General features: G+C 35.2%; 1 protein-coding gene across 3 annotated transcripts in view; it reads right to left on the bottom strand.

Annotated features, from left to right (window-relative positions):
* The window catches only part of FER (FER tyrosine kinase), a gene marked incomplete at both ends in the record, with an annotated part of 164,926 nt that overhangs the window by 51,469 nt on the left and 92,734 nt on the right, over positions 1-20,723 (bottom strand). For all 3 annotated transcript variants that reach the window (XM_082012894.1, XM_082012893.1, XM_082012895.1), the window contains 3 exons: positions 14,105-14,199; positions 15,808-15,923; positions 18,769-18,825. In XM_082012894.1, the coding sequence (XP_081869020.1) occupies positions 14,105-14,199; positions 15,808-15,923; positions 18,769-18,825 (268 nt within the window). The remainder of the gene's footprint in view (positions 1-14,104; positions 14,200-15,807; positions 15,924-18,768; positions 18,826-20,723) is intronic.

Raw genomic sequence — 20,723 nt, 5'->3', positions numbered from 1 at the left:
AAGAACAGAATACTGTTGCAAAGGGGACTGTGTAACAACCACCTTTCCTTTAATCTGAGACATTACTGATGTAGTCCAATAACTGGCAAAAAGTAGGTATTGCCAAAGAGAAGGAAGATAAACACCCCATTGAAATATGTGTCATTTCTTACACATGTAAACAGAATTATTCTGGTTACAGCAGACAGATAACAATAATTTTTAAGCAATTGCCCCCTCCAACACATACAAGCAAGCTGATGAGTATTTTTTTGTTTATATTCTGAAAACTCACTGTTCTCTACATAGGAATCATCTTTTAATTAGTAAGTATGATTATATGCCTTTATGAATGTGAAAGTCTTCCAATCTTGATAAGTTGTGGCATTACTTGAATGAGAACAGTAGAACAAGGAAGCTTACATAAAAGACCTATAAGACCATGCTAAAGAAACCCTAGCCTCAATCAACCCATGTTCCAATATTGAAGATTGAGAGTTTCTAACAACTTACTGCAGCAAGAACTGAAAACACATTTAAGCTCAGTTTGAAATACTAAAAAACCAGAACATGGCTTCTCACACAGCCATACTAAAAATGAAGGAACAAATCCTAAGTAAGAAAGATCTATTTATAAAAAGTGTTGTAACAACAACAGTATTAGTCTAAATTCATATTCCTCACAATCGTATAAATTCCTTTTACAGATGAGTTACTGCTCTCCACAATGAACACTAAAAAAATCTGTTCTCAAATAACAAGCTACTAAAGATAACAAGGTATCAAAAGAAAATCTAACCATATCCATTAAAAAATTTAGAAATAATACATCATAAATTTGTTTCTAATATGCTCAGGCAATCAGATTAAGATCCTAATTTTCATCAGTTCATTTCTGAACAGGATTAAAAGTTGCTCAGTTCGTCACACCAGAACATGTCAAACTCGCAGAGCACAGGCCAGTAAACTCCCAATGTAATCATACCATCAGGAAGTGATTTAGACTTGCTAATTTTCAGTGTTTGGCATGTACTGTGTCAAAATCTAGAGTTTTGAGCAAAACCCAGCATAGTATACACTGAGCTGTATGCAGTGTATTTTACGCCTGTCATCAGGACACAGTTTTAACAAAATTATCTTAAAATGGCTGATAGTCTCAGTTAGTGAAAAAAGTCAGCAAAGGTATGTTTTCACTAGCAGTTCTATTTTCTGGTATCTGTCCTTGCATAAAGATGACAAAAACGTCTTAAATACTCTTTTCAATATTGATTTGAAAAAGCACTGATGGTTGCAGACAAAATAAAAGAGCAAAGTGATATACATCTCATTCTGTACAAGATATGTCATTTTAGGTTAAATCTGATTATCCTCATCATTGTGATACCAACATAGGCTTAAGTGTCTGTCCTTTAACTAACAGAATTACTCTAGGAAATTCTGACTTTTACTGTCTACTGTGGCCAATGTTCCAGCTATTCATCTGCACAGGAAAGCATTCACCATGAATACCTTCAAAGCTGAGTTAAGAAGGTTTCACTACAAACCCTTCAGCGTAGCACTGTGGCTATGTAATAACTTGTAAGTGCTTCTTAAAACAAGTTTAAATATAAAAAGCCCTAATTCACAGCAGCATGCAGCACATCATATCAGAGCATTATCTCCAATATAATAGCTGTTAATAAAAATTAAATAAACAGACCAATTAGACTATGAAACAACTGACACAAAACCAGATGACTACACAACAATAAGTAATGCTTTCTCATATATGTGGAATTTCCATTGTATTCTACATGGCTACCTGTTTTTCCAGTCAATGGCACACAACACTACCAGGAACTGAGGTTTACTCCAGTCACTCTAAGCACTACAGAAGTAATTAGACCATTATAGTATTATCACCAAGCAGAAATCAATTGCCTGTTTTGGGTTTACAGGAGGATAAGTAACAGTACTGGAGCGTGTGCCTAATACAATAGAATTATTTTACTAAGGAGATGGCAAAATGCAGTACACAAGCAGAAGCTCCGTGAGAGGAGCCTACTACAATTGGATTCCTGAAAACAGCCCTTCATGTATTTTGCTGTGAATGTGAACTATTTCTCATTATACACAGAAGATTTAAGAGAGTGAAAATACTACATAACAGCATCTCCTACTGTTGGCCGTACTTTATAGCATAAACTTTATGCTGTATATTAAATAGTATTTTATGCCAATATAACGATACACTGAATGGTGCACACAAAAGCAAGCTAATGTTTTGCAAGAAAAAAAAGGACTATCTGTGATGTAGCAGAAGGAATCAAAATACAAGAAACAGCAATGAAATATGTTGTTAAATGAATTTACAAAATATTTAATTATCACAATCTCTGACTTTAATGGCATTTATAATCAACTATGAGTACATAACGCCAGTGTTCTCCTGAGCTGGTGCGCAAAATCATACCTACCTAGTTGTTCTAGGCACTCTTGGCATTATTCCGATAGCCAGTATTGACAGAGAACATAACTAAAATATAGTTTTGAAATTATGATGGGAAATATCCCACTTATTGGTATCTAGATGTATAGGTATACATTATTTATATATTATATCTCTATACAGAATCATACCATTTTAATAACATTATAAAAATAATTATACAATTATTAATAAATGTGTTAACATAATAGCAATTATCAAGAATTATGTGGAATTATACGTATTATTAAAACACATGGAAATAATAGAGTGGAAGAATTTACTTTGTTAAGAAGCAGTTTGTTTAAAGAGTACACTTAATTCTTCTTACACATTATACACACATTAATCATGCAGATGCAGGGTGCTTCTCGCCATACCACTTAATGGTCACCTAACAGAGAGGAGCTCCATGGTTCAATATTTGTAATTGTTTCATAGGCTATTGTAATATTATTGAAATTACTTTTACCTGCACCTGTAAGTATTTCTAAATTTGGGGATGCATATGGTCAACCTTTTGACTAATGTAAGAAATTTATAGCTTCTTTGTTGCCCAGTATCTTAATCCCATATACATTATCAACAAAACAAACCCAAACACAGCTACTTAAAACTATAAATTTAAAATAGTAAACAGGCATCTGTAGCAATTCTAGAATATTGTTTTTTTAAGAAAGTAAGCAGTTATTTGACAAACTATTAAAAATTTAATGGTTTAGAAATGCTGAAGCACTCATTTTCCTTAAAATAGTGTGCCTTCACTTTTCAACTAATGGATCATTTGTTTGCAATGCAGTGCTTTCACTGTGTTGGTTTTTTTTAATTTTACATAAGCAGTAACAGAAACCATAAATAAGCCCAAGGTTTTCCAACTGCCTGGAGAGTACTATTGCAAAATCCAGTTAAAACTCAATTTTTCCTGTTAAGCAAAGCAAATAAACGTTTCTATGATCATGCAAAGTTTTTGCCATAGCAATATTAATAATGGTTGTAATGAAGTACGAGTGGAAATGCATGTATGTGAAAATAAAAGATGAAAGAAAAATACGAGAGTTAAAAGAATGGCTTGCACTGAGACCCAAGGACATGATTAGCAGCAACAAAGAGGTAAACACAGAGATGTTGCTTGCACCAGGACTGTGATGCAGAGGACTTTTTAGCAAAAGACCTGTGATGAGACCACAATGGACATGATTCACTAGCATAAAATAACTACACTACAATAAAAAGATGATGATAAGAAGGTTACAACATATTGTATGTGCTGTTTCACTTCCTTTTAATGGGATGACAGACTACAGACATATAGTATTCAAAATGAGGGAAATATTGACAATGGTCAATAGCTAGAGCTAGAGTGTGAAGTCAGTGATACTACCACATTAACCACTTATTCCCAAATGGCATAAAAGCCTATCCAAAACCAAGTCTGTCATCATGTCCTCTGTGCTGCACAAAATAGTCCTGCCCAGACTACTTGGACTCTACATTTTGGTATTGTGGCTATGAGGATACAGGGCTATGACTAGGTAGATACAACCTACTTCAGAAATTAACTAAAAGGAAAATCATCTTCCCCCAGTAAGTCCTCTGTTTTGTTTCATTAATTTTGTTTCATTAATTCTTATAATTGGACTATGCTTAAAACCAATAATCACTAGCCTTGAAAAGGATTCCAGATTAGAAAGTTGTGATCGCCCACGTGAAAAAGAACATACATGAAGAACAGGGTTTTTTTAATCTAAAGGAAAGCAAGGAATATTTTTTAAATGCAGACACATAAAATAATACGTTTTTTTACTTAAAAGTTGTTCTAGGTAAAGCAAAAATAATAATCTGAAGGAATACCAACAAATAAAACCAAAGAAACAAGATGCATACAGACATTCTTGCAGCTACCAAAACACTTTGCTGATTTTTTAATGCTTGGTTGTTTTTATTCAGTTTTCAAACAGATTTTCTAGTTTCATCTAGTTGCTGATATACTTTTGTTCAATCTTGCTGTCATTAAACCCTAAAATATTTGAAAAGATAAAAATAAAACTCTAGTCTCAAATGTTATAATAAAAGAAGACTGTAGACTGGGGCTTGTTTTACCAAATAGAGAAGCTCTGAGCCAAAAGGACTTTTTAGTCGCCACCACCTACACTCCAACAAAGGAATCTGACTGTTCCCCCTCTTCTCTTAATATGCTCACAGCTGGAACCCATGCAGCAAGTAGGAAGGCAGAGGCACATGTGAATGTACAAAACTAAGAAGAAAGGAAAGGAGGAAGAAGAATTGGGGTCTGTACGTGTGCATGTGTGTGTGTGTACTACAAGAGGCATGGTGGGGGAGAGATGGTGAAGTTGGACATATATATGGAGAAAAGGAATCCACAGGAGCGTGTCTGGTTCATAGGGTGACATGCCCAACAAGACAGAAGGTGGCAGAGGCAGAAGCACAGCAGGTTGCAGAGAAGTAGAGACAAAGAAAAATGGAAGATGGAAGTTTAGCTGAGTGCAAGAGGAAAGGATAAAATAAGAGAAACACAAAAACTAGAGAAACAGACAAGGGTCATATATGTGTGAAAAGACACTGTAGGCTAGACAGAAGGTGGTTCTAGCAACTGAGTATTGAGCCAGATAACTTATCTGACTAGAGAAAAAAAGAAGAATTGAATGGAAAACAAAGCCAGGCAGTCACTATCACTGTTAAAAATCTGCACCTTATCTGTAATTTGAAATGGCCCGGAATTTGACCGAGTATTTTTTTTTTTTTGTTGCATTGATTTTTGACAGTGTGCAGTAAAGATTCAGGATGTGACTGCAAATGGGACACAGATCTGAAATTTGCTGGTGAAAGCCAGCTACTGAGGATGCACAATACAACCAATAAGGCAGATCATGTAAAATGTTGTTAAAGTTTTAAGGGTTCTCTAAACAGAAGCAATTGGAAAAAAACCTGAATGATCTCTATATAGATCTCACTGCCTCCAGAAGCAGGAAATAGAAAAGAAAACACCACACAAAGTAGAAAACACAGCAGCTCAATCACATGATATGAAACTAATAGGTAACATTTTTTTCAGCATCGATCAGCATTCTAGGCCTGTGTAAGAAATCAGCTGCACCTCAGAGACAGCAGGGCTAACCTCAGGCTCAGGTAAGCCACAGCGTACACGTGCTTCAGCTACCCTTAGCATCTGCTCTCCTTTATTCAAGATCATAACTCATTTAGCAGAAAAGCTCAGATAATATGGATATTGTACACCATATCAACAAATGAATTGTTGATTCCTCAGTCTCAGCACTGAGACTTTGTTTATAAATGGCCTTCTTGGCTTCGGTGCAACTAACAGCAGAAATAGAGAGTCAGCTGGGATTTGCTGCTATACCCTAAGCTATCACTACATACAGAAATAAGAGTAATTCCACCAAAGCCAGTTAAGATTTAGTAGGTTGTACCAGCTCTACCTCAGCACCAGCTATAACGGGTCTGAAAGTATTTCTCCACTTTATGCCATGTAGCAATTATATAGCACTCCAACAAAGGCAAAAAAAGAGGGTCTGATAGGTCAGTCAGAATACTGGGCTTTATTTGCAAATGCTTCTGACCTAACATGCTCTGCGGAAGTAAAAAATGCTCTAAAGTATAGAAAGTAGCAATGGAGTCACCTTAATTTCAGAAGAGATGGAGTAAGTAAACCAACCTGGACCAAAGCCAACTGCATGAACAAGCAGGGCACAGAGGTAACCCCAGAGCTTGGTTTAAGAATGACTTATCAGATCCTTTTACAGGCACTACAGAAATGGCTATGCTCCTTCTGAATGTGCCTGGGAGCCACTGTTGCTGAAATCAAGCAGTGCTGCACCTGACCTAATAAAACCTGTCACCTTTGAATTGTTCCTGCATCAATGGCACAGGCAATTTGCATCCCAAATGATTCAGTCCAAATCTGAACAGGTTACCTTATCCAGCTGCAAAGATGGATGTTACAACCTTGCTGAACTCCACCTTGAAAGCTAGCTACCTATGTCTAGATATAAGCTGAACATACATAGTTGAAACCTAGTTCAGACAACCTTCCCATAGTACTAGATTACTCGTTTTCATAGCTGTTTATACTTACAAGCATAGCTCAACCTGTTTCCAGCTGCAGGTGTTTAGCAAATCTACTCTAATCTACGTCAGCATGAGCCTAAATAAAATAAGCAACAAAAATTCCATGTCCAGTTAAGTAGGGGATTGCCTTTTCTGCAACACATACACGTTGCCAAACAGGAATTCTATGGTAGTATTAGGAATGCACACTAGTATTCCAAAGAAATGTCTATCATGCATTTAGTATGTTAGAATGAAAAATGTCCACACATGCCCACTGCAGAGGGGGTGTGGGAATCACACTCAGAGCAGATCACTGATAGAATAAACTGAACAAGGCCTATGGCCACAGAATGGATTTGGAGATGAGAAACAACCCCTGGAAAACTGTTCAGAACTGTATGAGGTACAGATGTTGTACAGAAAGGAGATCTATTTTTCATAATGTCATAACATACAATATACTCATAATGTATTATATTATCATAATCATGCTAGAATAAGCTAAATTAAGACTCAACAGACAAGCCAGATTCTTAAATTGCCTATTTTTGAATGGCTGACTTAGCAAAAATAGAATTATTTCCAAGTATTTCTGGGGATGTAATTTTAACTATGTTGATTATAAAAATGTTTAAATATATAGAAACCTGAAAGAGAAAGTAGGCTATCAGCTTAACAGTCCAATTGCTAAAAGGAGTAGGTCACAAAAAATGTGACTACAGGCTTCCTTCTACTACGCTGAATCAACCATTGGAACATATCAAAATGTTTGCATCTACTGTCAGTTAGACAAATCCTTCTATAGAGAGCTGGTGCAGACATGATGACAGTGCTTATCTTGACAACCTGTGCAGGCTCTTTGTGCTGGAGGGACAGAGGCACCTTTGAAGGTTCTACAAGACAAACTGTTGAAATAATTGCATGAAGTAGGCCACAGGATTACACATCTATCTTCAAAGCGTCCCATTCTAGAAGACACAGATCACAATCATGCAAAGTTCCTACCTCTAAATTAAATTCTCCTTTCAGGGCAAGCTAAAATTCAAGTAAATTTACATGAACGTGAAGAAGGAGAAGAAAGAATTTTGTGGCTTGGGATTGCTTTTTGCATCTTAGAGATTACATTTGATTTTGATTTGTTTTTCCCCTAAACTGAGGATGATAAAAAAAACATTCAAGTTTAAAGGGACTCCTGCAATTTGATTTTGATTACATGGGAGATTGAATGATAAATTAAGAGCAGATGAAAACACAGTTAAGTGATCCTGAGTGTTTCAGTGAATTAAAATGCCTTATTTTGAAAGCAGAAAAACCACAATAAGATCCATGATCACTAAGAGAATAGCTGGACCAGGAAGATAATAGGGAGGAAGGGTGAAAAAGAAGGGTATTCTCGTTTCTTCTTTTCCTGTCTTTTTCCACGAAAAGATGCTGAGTTCATTCTGAAAGCAGAAAAGAACAGGAAGCAGGTTTTGTCAACCCCTTCACCATTTTCCTGATAAACTTCTCTGCACTCCACTAAAACCCAGCGTCCATATGTCTCAGGCTATCAGTCTGGATTCTGGCCAGCTTAGAGATAATGCTAGCAGTATTCCAGGCAGTCTCTCTGATCATCATCTAAATTTGCTAAAAATGAGCTGTTATGAAAACTCCTTATGCCCTGTGCAGCCTTAGGAGACTATGGCAAATTGTTCTTTTCCTGGTGTGAATACCAAAGCAGCTCCTCTTAATTACTTCCCTTTCTTCAGTTTTAAGGTCAACAATGCAGGATAAAGCAGGAAAAAACCACTGGGAAAACAGGCACAGAGCAAAGAAAAATTAATAAATTAACACAGAAAATATGAGTAAAATGCTCAATTTTTCAGATTGATGTGGCATCACAGAAAAGTTATGTGCCTTCTTACACAGTACTATAAACGATACATTTACACAGAGTTTCTGCTGTTCCTGATTTTGGAAACCGTCCCTCATAAAGGCTTATCTACATAAGAAAATTCCTGTGTTGAAAGCTACAGACATTCAGAGTCTCAAATATGCAGCAATCATAAGACTACCTTTACTACATTACTTGACTACAGTCAGGTTAGTCAAGTCCATATGACAATACAAACTCAAGGCTCTATATCAACATCAAGCATTTGGCAAATCTCAACAAAAGAGGTTTCTTTTCCCGAAATTCATCAGCAGTTCTCCCTTAAACTTCTTCTGTCTTTCTGGAAAAACTGAGTACTTAAAACGTTTCACAACAGATTACTAAAAAGTTACTGTATTAAGTTACGGAATAATGCAGTATTCATATTTTTAGATCAGAAGATATCAGAAAAAATGTCCACCAAATACCGCTTTTGCAACAAACCTTATCAAACCATCTTAGCTGACATTTCATTATGAAGTAATAAGAAAAAAAGGAAGACTATTACAAAGAAAATAACTTATAGCAACCTATATGATTATCAAAGTTCTTCATAATACTAACAGGTTCCAATAGTCTAATTTTTCTAGGCAGAATTTTTGAGAGGTATGAAGATCCTGGGCAGTATACACCAACTTCAGAGTTGTATTCTGCTTTTCCTGGAACTGATCTGAATAATTTCTACTCCCTCAATGCAGGATTTAAAATTCACTGCATGGTACTGCAATTACCATAAGATTTATTTCACTGTATTGTAAAATAAAACATGCCTTTCTGGCATGGAGCTTTCACTCGCTATGTGCTAACACAGCAGCTGAAATCTGCTCTTGGGCAGTGGAGACAGAAGAAGAAACTGGCATTCCAATACTGTTTTTCTCTATTCAGTAGCCTCACTGGAGTCAGAATCAGTAGGCAGACTTTACCCACCGTATTCTCTCCAGGTATTGCTGCAAGATAAAGCTCAGGGTCATAAACCAAGTTTATGGGCTCCTTATCCCAATAACAGCTTGCTATTAAAAATACATCCCACTTACTGTGCATATGCTATGCAGATGATCAGCAAATGCTCAACAAATTGGATGGTGTGGCTCACTGTGCGTAGAGCTCTACAAGAAATTACAGATTCTGGATCTCACATCACGTGCTCTCTGGCTCAAGGCATCATGCCATATGCCCAGGGAGCTGAGAGTACTTAAGTTTCTCTATCTAGAAACCAGCACACCTGACTTACCACATGAGTGCAAAGAGCATGTGCATGTATGTTGTTCAGACCCATCCTAAATTAAAAGTCCTAATAGAACGTAAAGAGCAGAAGCTAGTAATATGAAATCAGAAAATATGAATAAAGGTTAAGTGCACAGCAAAAGAGAAATAAAAGTCCAGCTTCCATTAGGAACACAAAATGCATGTAAAAGATCAGCATATAAATGCATGGGTATATAAATGCATGGGTATTGTACTTCTCATATTTTCTTTCTTTTTAACAGTCTTAATATTTTCACACTGGTAACTACAGGTGTCATACAGAAGGAGTCATAACTACCAAACAGGAAGAGGAAATCTCTATGAGAAGTTCTCTATTACCAGAATGTTGTAATACAAACATCATTTCCAAATAGGGTTGTTTTTTCAGTTCTTAGTCTACTAAAAAAATCTCGGAAAAATACTATGCCAAGTTAATTTTTATTACATGGCAGTTGAGAAACCACACAGCAACTTCAGTATTGGGCTGTTGTAAGGATCTGGGCAGTAGTTCCTTTTAGTTAATATTTCAATGTCATTTAGGTAAAAAAGAATAAAATTAATTATTTGCAAGAGGGCTTTAAAAGTTATTACAAATTGATTCATTATGCAATCAGAAATAACATTTTAAAACTACCTGCTTTGCTAAACTGCCTTTCATAGCAGCTAGCTAGCATAACTTAAGCCTGCAAAGAGATGTCTGTTAACTTACAAATATATAACATGTTTATAAGAACAAATATTAAGGACTTATTGACTCAATTTCAATGGCTATCTTGGCAATTTGGGGAAGGGGAGGAGAGGGAGAATATTTTGCTTGGGATTTAAAAAATAATTAGTTTTATTTTTCAGTAACTGTCATCGTAAATTCCTGAATGGCAGTTTTATGTCACATCTCTTCTATACGTGTAACTTTCCATGTACATATGAAGGACACTGTTGCTGCTACATGCATTTTAGCTTCTGTTTATATATGACTGGTAACATTTTAATTAGTTGTTGTTTTTTTTAATAGCTTTCAGAAAGCAATAATGAATCTAAATCTTACAATAAATAAAGACTGTCCTACATAAACTAGAAGCACATACCTCCCAAATAAAGCTCACTGGAATAGTGATTGTGAGTTCTTATTAGTAGGCAGCCACCACAACTTACTGAGACTTTTATCTGTGGTATGTTTGTCACAAACAATAAAAAAGTTGGCAGAATATGCTCTTCTGTGTTCAGAGAAACTATTTATTATGCTCTTTACTCAAGCAACAGTATCAGTTGCTTACCTGGAAAACAGAACTCAGCTCTTTAAAAAATATTCCAGTAGCTTTTTTTCCTATATTAAAATGCATGTTGCCCAGTATACGTTCTTTACAAAGTTAAGAAACAAGCTTACCTTGTGATGATCACTGGGCATATTGTATTAGGCAACTGTAAAACGCATCTTTATTAAAATATTTGTTATTCTGAGTCCTCATAAGAAATTGTCTTTCACCAGTTTACTGGACTTTCCTAACTTGATTTATGAATCATGCACAACTTAATTTTTAAAAATCATTAGGACTCTTACTCCTATGTTTTCAGTCTAGTGGATAAAGCATCCTAAGTCCGTGTCATCATCAATGGTACCATCGTGAAGTTACAGTTACAGTAAGAAAAAAACCCTGTTCTGTCTTTTCAGGCCTTCTCCTTTCTCAATTTAAAGGACTGTTTTTTCATTAGATGTTGTCTGAGAAGCTAGAAGAACTACAGTAACCTCATCCCAACCAACTCTAGAAAAAGATGCCACATTCTGCTTACAGGATGTTCCCGCCCTTTCCACCTGTAGAGGTTCCTGCAGAAAGACCTGCAGGACAAGACTGAGAAGAGGAGAGACCTGGCCCCTAACAACTCAGTCAATGGCTGGGAGATAGAATTTATTTTTCCACGTATGCATCCCTTAAAAAAATCTATATAATATATATACACATTACATTAAGGTATTTCCTCATTTCTTGACAAGTAGTAAATTGCAAAAAAGATAACCAAGTCTTTCTGTACTGGAGTAACCCATGACTGATTGACACTGCGTGGACATACACAGTGAGATCAGTATGACCAACAGCATCTAAGTGAATAGTAAGTAAATCATGGTTCTTTTTCATTAACATATGTAATTTCTCATCTACCTTTTTACTTTGGCTATGTATCTGCAACATGCTCTGCCACCTCATTTATTGTTTTGGTTAATCCCTGCTACATCACCCATCTTGAAATTTCTTATCAACATGATTCTTACTTTTGGACACATGTCGCTTGTTAACACATGCACCAAGAAAACGGATCTACCTACAAAGGATAATTGTCTTCGACAACTTGCTTTATTTCTCTGTTATCTGTTGGCAACAGCTGGGTTATTTTTGCATGTAACAATGGATGCACAGATGTTTATATATGCATCTGCCATCTTCTCTATTGTTCTCACCCATGACTTTATGCAATGCATAGTTTTTAATCCCATTCACATTTGCAACAAAGGAAAAAGATTTCTATGCAGACACAGTTTATGACAGAATCACTAACATAAAGTGCTAAGTTTCAAAATAAATTTTTAATACCTGAACAAATTAAGAATCTGAACTGAAAACTGAATCTGGAATGAAAAGCAGAATTAGCCACTAGTTTACATGTATTTGGGTTATAGAAACAGTAGAAAAAGTGCAAACATTAAACAGAACTCAGAAAACACAGGAGAAATTCCACATTTTATGGAGCTGTTTCTAATTTTTTCCTCAGGGGAAAAACTGTCAGACATTTATTAATTACACGCCTTCTCAGTCGTACATTTACAGCACACAATTCTAAGCCGAAACATGCCATTTTTAGGCATTAAAAAACACCTTCAAGCATAAACTCATTTAAGACAAAACAGACAAAGCAGACACTGATTCTCAGTTGCGTGTTGAGTGCAAGTCAACAAGCCTACCACTATTTTGTTCTTCAAAGCATTAAATATCAAGTCAGAGCACTAATTATTATTATTTTAGGTAATCTCATCCAAACTTGCCATTAGAAAACAGAAAACCAGTAACATCAGAATCACTGCTTCTCTGAACCAAGTTAAGTGTCTTATCTTTACTCCGCCAGCTTCTTCAGAGCTGGCATCTTTATTGTTTCTAGATGATTTGGTCAGTCTCCTGGTGTGCTAGTCAAGATTTAAAAGTATATGGAAAACTGTGATTACTTGAACATACTACAACATTTATGAGGGCAGGCAAGAACAGAAGCTGGCCAGAGGACTTACAGAACAGCAAAACAGGATAAGAATTAAGAAGCTTCTTGCAAATTCCAAGCCAGGAGACAGAAGAATTTTTTCATAGACTTGGACTGTGAAATAGGCATGGGAATCAGAGAAAGATTCCAACTAATTCCTCCTCAAATTGTATTAGCATGTTTCAACAACTTGTCCTAGGCTCTGAAAACTCTGAACCAGAATGATAAAGGTGTTAAAAGATCAGAATTTATTTTTACCTTCAGAGATGTGTGAATAAGCTGATTACCAATGTATGCCTTAAAATCCAGGACACTGCTTTTAGTCTCCATTTTAATAAAGTTACTCACATGAACAAATACAATAATCTAATATAATCTAATTGAATAAAGGCAGAATATTCCAATAGGTCAAAGATTTCATCAGTCCTCTTGTATGAAAGCCAGTGCTCAAGAATTATAAACAAACTAAGCCTTCATGAATGAAATGGTTTTTAGAACAGCTTGCTGTATACTTTTGAAGACTAATCCAGTGATATATAAAACTAAAACAGTGTTGCACATTAAGCAGTACTAGAGGCTATGAAACACACAGATTTTCCAGATGCTGAGAAAATCAACAAAGAGGTAAAATTGCCCAAAAGCTGTTATCATCCCAACACCTTGACACTGTCTCCAGCCATTGCTGAATAACATGGACTCAAGATTCCAAAAATAAATCAAAAGCAACTCATAAATGGAACAATCTATTTTGGTATAGAAAAAGCTCTTATATTACCAAAGATTATAAAAACCCGAGTTATTAAAATTTAAACATTACCCAGCCATGAAGTTTCTTTAAAGACAAGTATCTTCACATTCACTACGTAACTCAGTTGTTAAAGGAAGTACCATGTAATATCTTGTCAGGAGGCAAATGAAGATAGAGCTGAGATACCTTTTAGCAAATTCTGTTGTCTTGAATAGCTACAGAAAACCTCACAACAGATTTGTTTCCACTCCAAAGCTAGTAAAATCTAGTATTTCCAAAGATTTGCAAAATTTTGAGATTCTGACTGATTTTGAGATCAGTCATAAGAATGCAGATGAAGACAAATAAAAACCAAAACATTTTACATTATCGAAACAATGCCTATGAAAATATGCTGGGGGAAAAAAAAAGGAAAAAAAATTACCTGGAACAAGTTCCATAACAATATAAATAGGTTGTCGTTGTGTGCAAACTCCTATAAGTTTTACAATATTAGGATGATCATACTGTTTGAGTATTCTGAAAAACACACAGGAAGTTTATTATATTAATGAACTTTATTGTACAAACTGATTAAATATTATAGGAAAATATCTTAAACCCTTAATGTTATATTAGTGGAACATGTCATTACTGTTATTATAAAGATTAAAAAAATCAATGTAACAGATCAATCATCATTCTGTTTGAAACGGAAGACATACTGATTCACTAATAAATCAAGACTGAACACTAAATTATTCTTTTTGTAATTTTACCATTTGCCTACATAATATTTGTCTAGATAACTGAAAAATGGCCTGAGACATTTGCAGTTTCTCAAGAAGCCTTGTAATTAAATAGCATTTCAGTAGTGGATCAGAAGCAGAGTTACATCAAAAAAGCATGCACAGCATGGCTCTACACTTTCCTGCTACACTTTTCAAATGCACACTCATTCGACTTTAAGAGATTAATTAATACAAGAAGTTTTAAAAGAATATAAGGACAGCAATTTTAAATTTGGTAATTAGACAAAAACATTTACATCTTCTTACACAATACTTTAATAGGAACATTTGCAGCCTAATCCAGCAGGCTATGAATTATAAGTGAAATGAAGGGCAAGGAAGAATCCTACAGAGGCCTTGAAACTTAAATGTTTCTTCTACTATTTGCTGACTTAAAGCACCTCCTCTTATTCCCTTTTTTCCTAGGATCAAGAGTAAAATACTAACCTAGCTGGTACATATGTATTTAGTGAGAAATAACACATTTCATTTTTTTCAGACTAACACTGTTTCATTAGCAGCAGGCTGCTTAACAAATGAAACATCTCTGCAGTTGCGAAGTTACAAACTGTATAAAATTATTCAACAGATACAGTGGCTGATCTTCATTCTCTAAATGTAAATACTATCTTTTCCCTATTGATCGCACTAGTTTGGGAGTAAAAATGAAAACATAAGAAGCTTAATAGCAAGAGGGAGCAAGTTAATTTAAACAATTGTGACATTATCTCAACATGCCCCTCTATCCTAAGGTCTCAGAACCTACCTATCTACATCAGCCTATATTCAGAATACTTATCATATTGTGGCATGACTGTCATTTGAAAAATAGGTATGCAATCACATGCTGCGTGACACAGCATAATATATCTTTGCTGGAGTGAACTCTTCTTTCAAATCAAAAGTTATTATTGGGTCTATACAGTAACTTAGCCCTATCTGATAAGCTATACCAGTCACGCATGTAAGGTAGGATTTATGACTGGTATAACCACATTTAAATTAACAGCATCTTCCAGTCTTCTTATCCTAATCCTCATGGCACATGTCAGAAGAAGTTCTAAATGGAAGCACTTACAATAACAAAACTATGTTTTATAGGCATAGCTTGCTTTGTTAAAGAGGTAGTTTCAGCAAGTGCAGATGCTACTGCATTCTCACATTAAAAATGCCTATATTTAGTTACCAGGGCAACAGTTGTGGAATGTACTGAAGGAGAGAAAAAAAAGAAAAAAGTTTGACTACTGCTTCTTTGAATTATTCTGAAGGTCAGATTTTCTAAATCCATCTAGTAATAAAATCTAGAAAAAAATAAACCACAACAAGTATGTATTTCAATTAAACTTAGAGAACCTACCTGGCTTCTGACAGAAATTTTATTTTCAATTCCTGAGGAAGATCTTCTTTACAAGTTTTTACAGCAACAGGAGTTTTATCCTTTAATGTTCCCTTATACACCTCACCAAAATTACCCTGAAATCAGGGAGGAAAAAAAAAAATCATTCTAAGTAAACAAAATCTTCACAAATCTCCAGAATAATAATGCAGACAGCTAGCATAACTGGTAGTGAACTTTGAAATGTGTTTACGACACCAAATGAAATTATCTTTCAGTATCTGCCCCTAACATAATGCAGTTCACATAGACCTAGTACATCTATTACATGGACATAGCATACAAGTTCTACTTTGACCTTGCTGGAAAGAGAAAAAAATACATTAATTGTGTAATTTTCTCATAAAAACTCTTAGTAACTTCTAAAGTCATCACTGATAGTAATATTTTTTTTCTTGATCTTACTCCTGCACTCTTTCATTTTCACACTATTGTATTTTATCAATAGTTTTTAACTTCCAATCTGTAAGAGACCACAAGGTGACCTGTGAAACTAGGACAAAACACATCAAAATAACAGAAACATTTTCACATACACAAGAAATAAAAAATGCAAGGTAAGAAGAATGAAAACACCGTGTATTAATTTTGATTGTAAATTAAAACCACTGCAAAAAATGTATTGTCTTGTAGGCCCTGAAAAAGTTACGTGATCCACAATTTTTTTAAAGCTAAGCTCAGCACTGCTCTATAAAGGCAAGTATGTAAGGCCTCACATTTGAACAAGGCTTTGGAAAGTAGCTCCTCTTATAATCAGATTTTTTAGGTCTTCAACAATATACCCCTGGGGTAAGATGTTTAATCTTTTGGCTTTCATAGAGAAAAACTGAAATAACAAAGGCCATAGAATAATCTCCATCAGATGTTTTTTTTACTTAAATAAAAACAGAAGGAAAATTAATTAGGACACAAATTGAAGGAAGAAGGAAATTGTGGGGTATATAACAAAACACTGGTATCAATGAAAAAACCCAAGAGAAGGAAAAAACCAAAACTGAAGATCTCCTACTTTTTGTTAAGTTCTGTATTTCCCAAAGAATAAATACAACTCAAACTTAAATCTACATCTTATATATTTCCACGATTCCATCTCTGCGTCCTGGTATCTGGGGCTGCATGCGAATTAAACAGTAAAACTCTGCTGAAAACAGTATTCTTTCATTCCTGAGTCATGAAGATTCCTTTACACCATGCATTTGAATACTGTATTGCCAAAGGAAGAAGACAAAAAAGGAAAAAAAGAAACTCGCAGATGGAAAATAGTAATGTGCTGCTAGTAACAAGGGCACAAGGTACCCAAAGCTAAGAAGCTGAGGCACTCCCAGCACACCTTTCCTCTAGCCTTCTGGTCAGAAGTATTTAACAGTGAAAGCTGAACCCACCTTAAGGACTACTTAAGTATGGAAAATGTTTTTTCTTCTTTATTTAAAATATTTTATTGATATTATGTGTATGATTTTTAATATAACATGTTCCTTTCATATAACTTCCATTTTGTGGGTTACTATAGAATTAATACTGAATAAATAAACAGACCTGAGGTGCAGGAAAATCTTTGTCTTTTTTGAAATTTACATCCTCTTATGCATCAAGCTTTCATGATTTTCCTCATTTTTTCCAGGCCACTCAAGATTTATGGATCCTCAGATTTCTCATTTCCATGCTGAAAGGCTGTAGTTTATTTAATATTCTCTCACATGGATGCTGACAGTCCTGTCATTCTTATCTTTTCTAGTTTGACTGTATCTTTTTAGGGATGAATGTGTTACACATTTATAGTGTGTTTCAAGAAAGTTTTTATCCTGTTCCGTATTTTTTAAAGAACATATCCTTCTATAATCTCTTTTAAGCAGAGTTGTCTTTATTGAGTGTTTTTTGGCACAAAATGCAATGCACACTTAAATACAGTTTACTAAATTAATCAGTTTTAAGATTTCTTTAACTGTATTTACTCATGAAGACTAATTCATACTTATTTTTTAGAATGACAAAGCTTTTGTAATGCCTTTATTTTTCTCCCTTGATACTATTCTGTTAAAAAATGTGAAGCTGTCATAGTACCTGCATTTTAGGTAGACACAGCTCTGTCTACTGGCAGATAATATTTTTTGTCATCTTACACTGCCAAAGAGATTTTAACCTGGGAAACAGAATTTTCTGAAAGCATTTAATTCCCCCATTTCTTGAACAGTTTATAAATTCCTTTAGTGTGTATCACAGTAAGAAGGCAATTATTGCTTTCATTTGTCTTGTCCTCATTTAATCATATTTTTCAGTTTTTGGGCAATCCTTGGAATGTGTTGTCCAGAGTAATACTCACAACTGTTTTTGTAGCTGTAAAGGTGCTAAAAATGTAAGTGTGGTACAGGCCTTACCTGATTTTAAAGACTTATAGCTCCTCAGCAGAATTTGTGATAAAAATTACACTATATAACAATTAGTTTAATACATATGCCATTGTGAAGTTACCTAGCATTCAATAAATAACACAAAAGCAATCAACATTGTTGAATAATCATCTTATTATCATAATCATCTTATTATATCATATTTAATACATAAATTTCATAACTACATAAACATGTTTATGTTTTATTTTGATTTTGCAATGACATATTTTGTAAGACTACACAAAGTAAAACAGCCACATCATGCTTTACAGAAATCTAGTTAGCTTAAAAGCCTTCTAAAAGAGAAAAATATGTATGCTAGTTAACCTTCAGCACACACATTATATCACTTGCCAGTAAATGTGATTTACATTTGTTTAAAGCACAATGCTGTCTTCTGTATTAAAGTAAAGGAATTTATACAAAAATTGCATACCACAGTAATTTAAAAGATAAGGCACATAGGAAATGTGTAGGCTTAATGATTAATATATACTTACTTAAATGTTACTTAGCTCACTTGATTACTTACTTTGCCCAGTAATTCTCCCAGTGTGACATCTTCATGATTGAGAACCCATTTCTTATCCTACGGAAAGAAAAAGAAAAAGGAGTTTTCAGTCTGTGCAAATATGTAAGATAAAGTTTCTGTAAGATACCTTTCAGTAGAAATGGAGCTAAAGAAGTGTTCTCTTCAGCCTGGTCAGTCAAAACCATGCCAGGAGGTTATAAATCTAAGTGTTTATAAAACGGAGTTTAGAAAACTTGCTATACAATAAAATACTGAAATATGCCATATAGCAAATATTTATCAGAAGATTAAGCCTTCAACATGACAGTAGGTATGTAGATGGAGCACTATGCAAATTTTCACACAAGTTGTTTAAATGATAACTTGCGCCCTGTTTTTAACAATTACCTGAGTCAAAATCAGGTAAGAAAACTTCATTTTAGTATACGAAATAACATATTGCTAGATCAAAACAACATTCTTCTCTGCAGTGTGCATGAAAAAGAACTCATTTTTCTACTTATTAGCAAGACAAGTATTATGTCTTCTGTGGTAGTTTGAAATATTACAGGCAGTTACTTAAAAAGACAGCATAACAAATGCCAGTTAAAGTATCTGTTCAATGTTGATGACCAACACTGCAAATACTTCGCAACAGCTGAAAGACATATAAAAAATGATTATAAACGTCTTCCTACACAGACATACTTAATAAATACTTAGCTAAAATGTTACAGTAGGATATTTTAAGTCTACCTCATATTTACTATTTGTCCATTTTATTTCTGTTAGCACCTCACCTACTATTCCCCTCACCAACATTATTACTGCTCCTCACGTCCTAAGCATTCTTGATTACTAATGAAAAAGGCAAATATCTAAACAAGTGTATGCCAACTCATTAAAACATTTCTCATTGAAGCTCACAGAAAACCAAGCCAAAAATGCTGGCTTTGAAGTACCCCTTATCTAACAGATTACCAGGTTTTATAGACCATGGAGGACCTGTAGTGATTCTGACCAGAAGACTGTCGTACATCGAAGTGTTGGTGACCCACACAACAGCCAATGGGAGTGAGCCCAGGCCTGTGCTGTGCTGCCCAACTCCTCTCGCTGCAGGATGAACTTGGCCAAAACACTGCATCAGAGCCCGCAGGCAGCTCCCACCGGGTGCCTGCATTACCTCACCTGCATGGCCTTGACTTCAACTACAAGTGCCCCAAGAAGTTCTCATATGGACGTCCTTTCTGTTTGCCAGGAGAAATAATGAACAGAGTGGTTTCCTTGTAAGAAATTCCTGTTACAGCTTGAATGACCAAAATGTGAGAATCTCTGCTACAGGGAGGGACTGCCCAGCATGCTGCACGTGGATCAGTGGCCCGTCCAATGTCACACCACACAGAACTCCCACCATCTAAAGGGATACAAGATTGTCTGTACAATTCTCTCCTCACAGTCTTAGCTCTAATAGACAGTATTTTAAATGATACCTTACAGACTCCGAGTGCCTTTCTTACTGGGATCATAACAGCATCTCCTGGGGCAAAACAGGATCTTTCCAATGTATAAATAAATACCTGAGGGCAGGGAATGAAGAAAAGGGAGCCAGACTCTTCTCAGTGGTGCTCAGTGACAGGACAAGAGGCAATAGGCACAAATTTAAAACCAGGAAATTAATTCTGAACATGAGGAAACAGGTTTTTAGTGTGAGGGTGGTCAAACACCAGAACAGACTACCCAGAGAGATTTCGGAGTATTCATCTGTGGAGACATTCAAAACCCAGCTGGACACAGTCCTTGGAAAACCCACAATAGCAGACCCTGCTTGAGCACGGCGATTGGATTAGAGAATCTCAAGAATACCCTCCCAACTAAATGAGCCTGTGATTAAAAGACAGAGAAAAATCTTCCGTATGTAAGTAGACCATAGAATCACAGAATGGTTTGGGTTGGAAAGGAACTTCAAAGATTATCTA

The sequence above is a fragment of the Phaethon aethereus genome, assembly GCF_964289735.1.
Source record: "Phaethon aethereus genome assembly, chromosome: Z".
Taxonomy (NCBI): Eukaryota; Metazoa; Chordata; class Aves; order Phaethontiformes; family Phaethontidae; genus Phaethon; species Phaethon aethereus.
The sequence above is the reverse complement of the archived record's forward strand: the minus strand, read 5'-3'. Positions and strand labels throughout refer to the sequence as shown.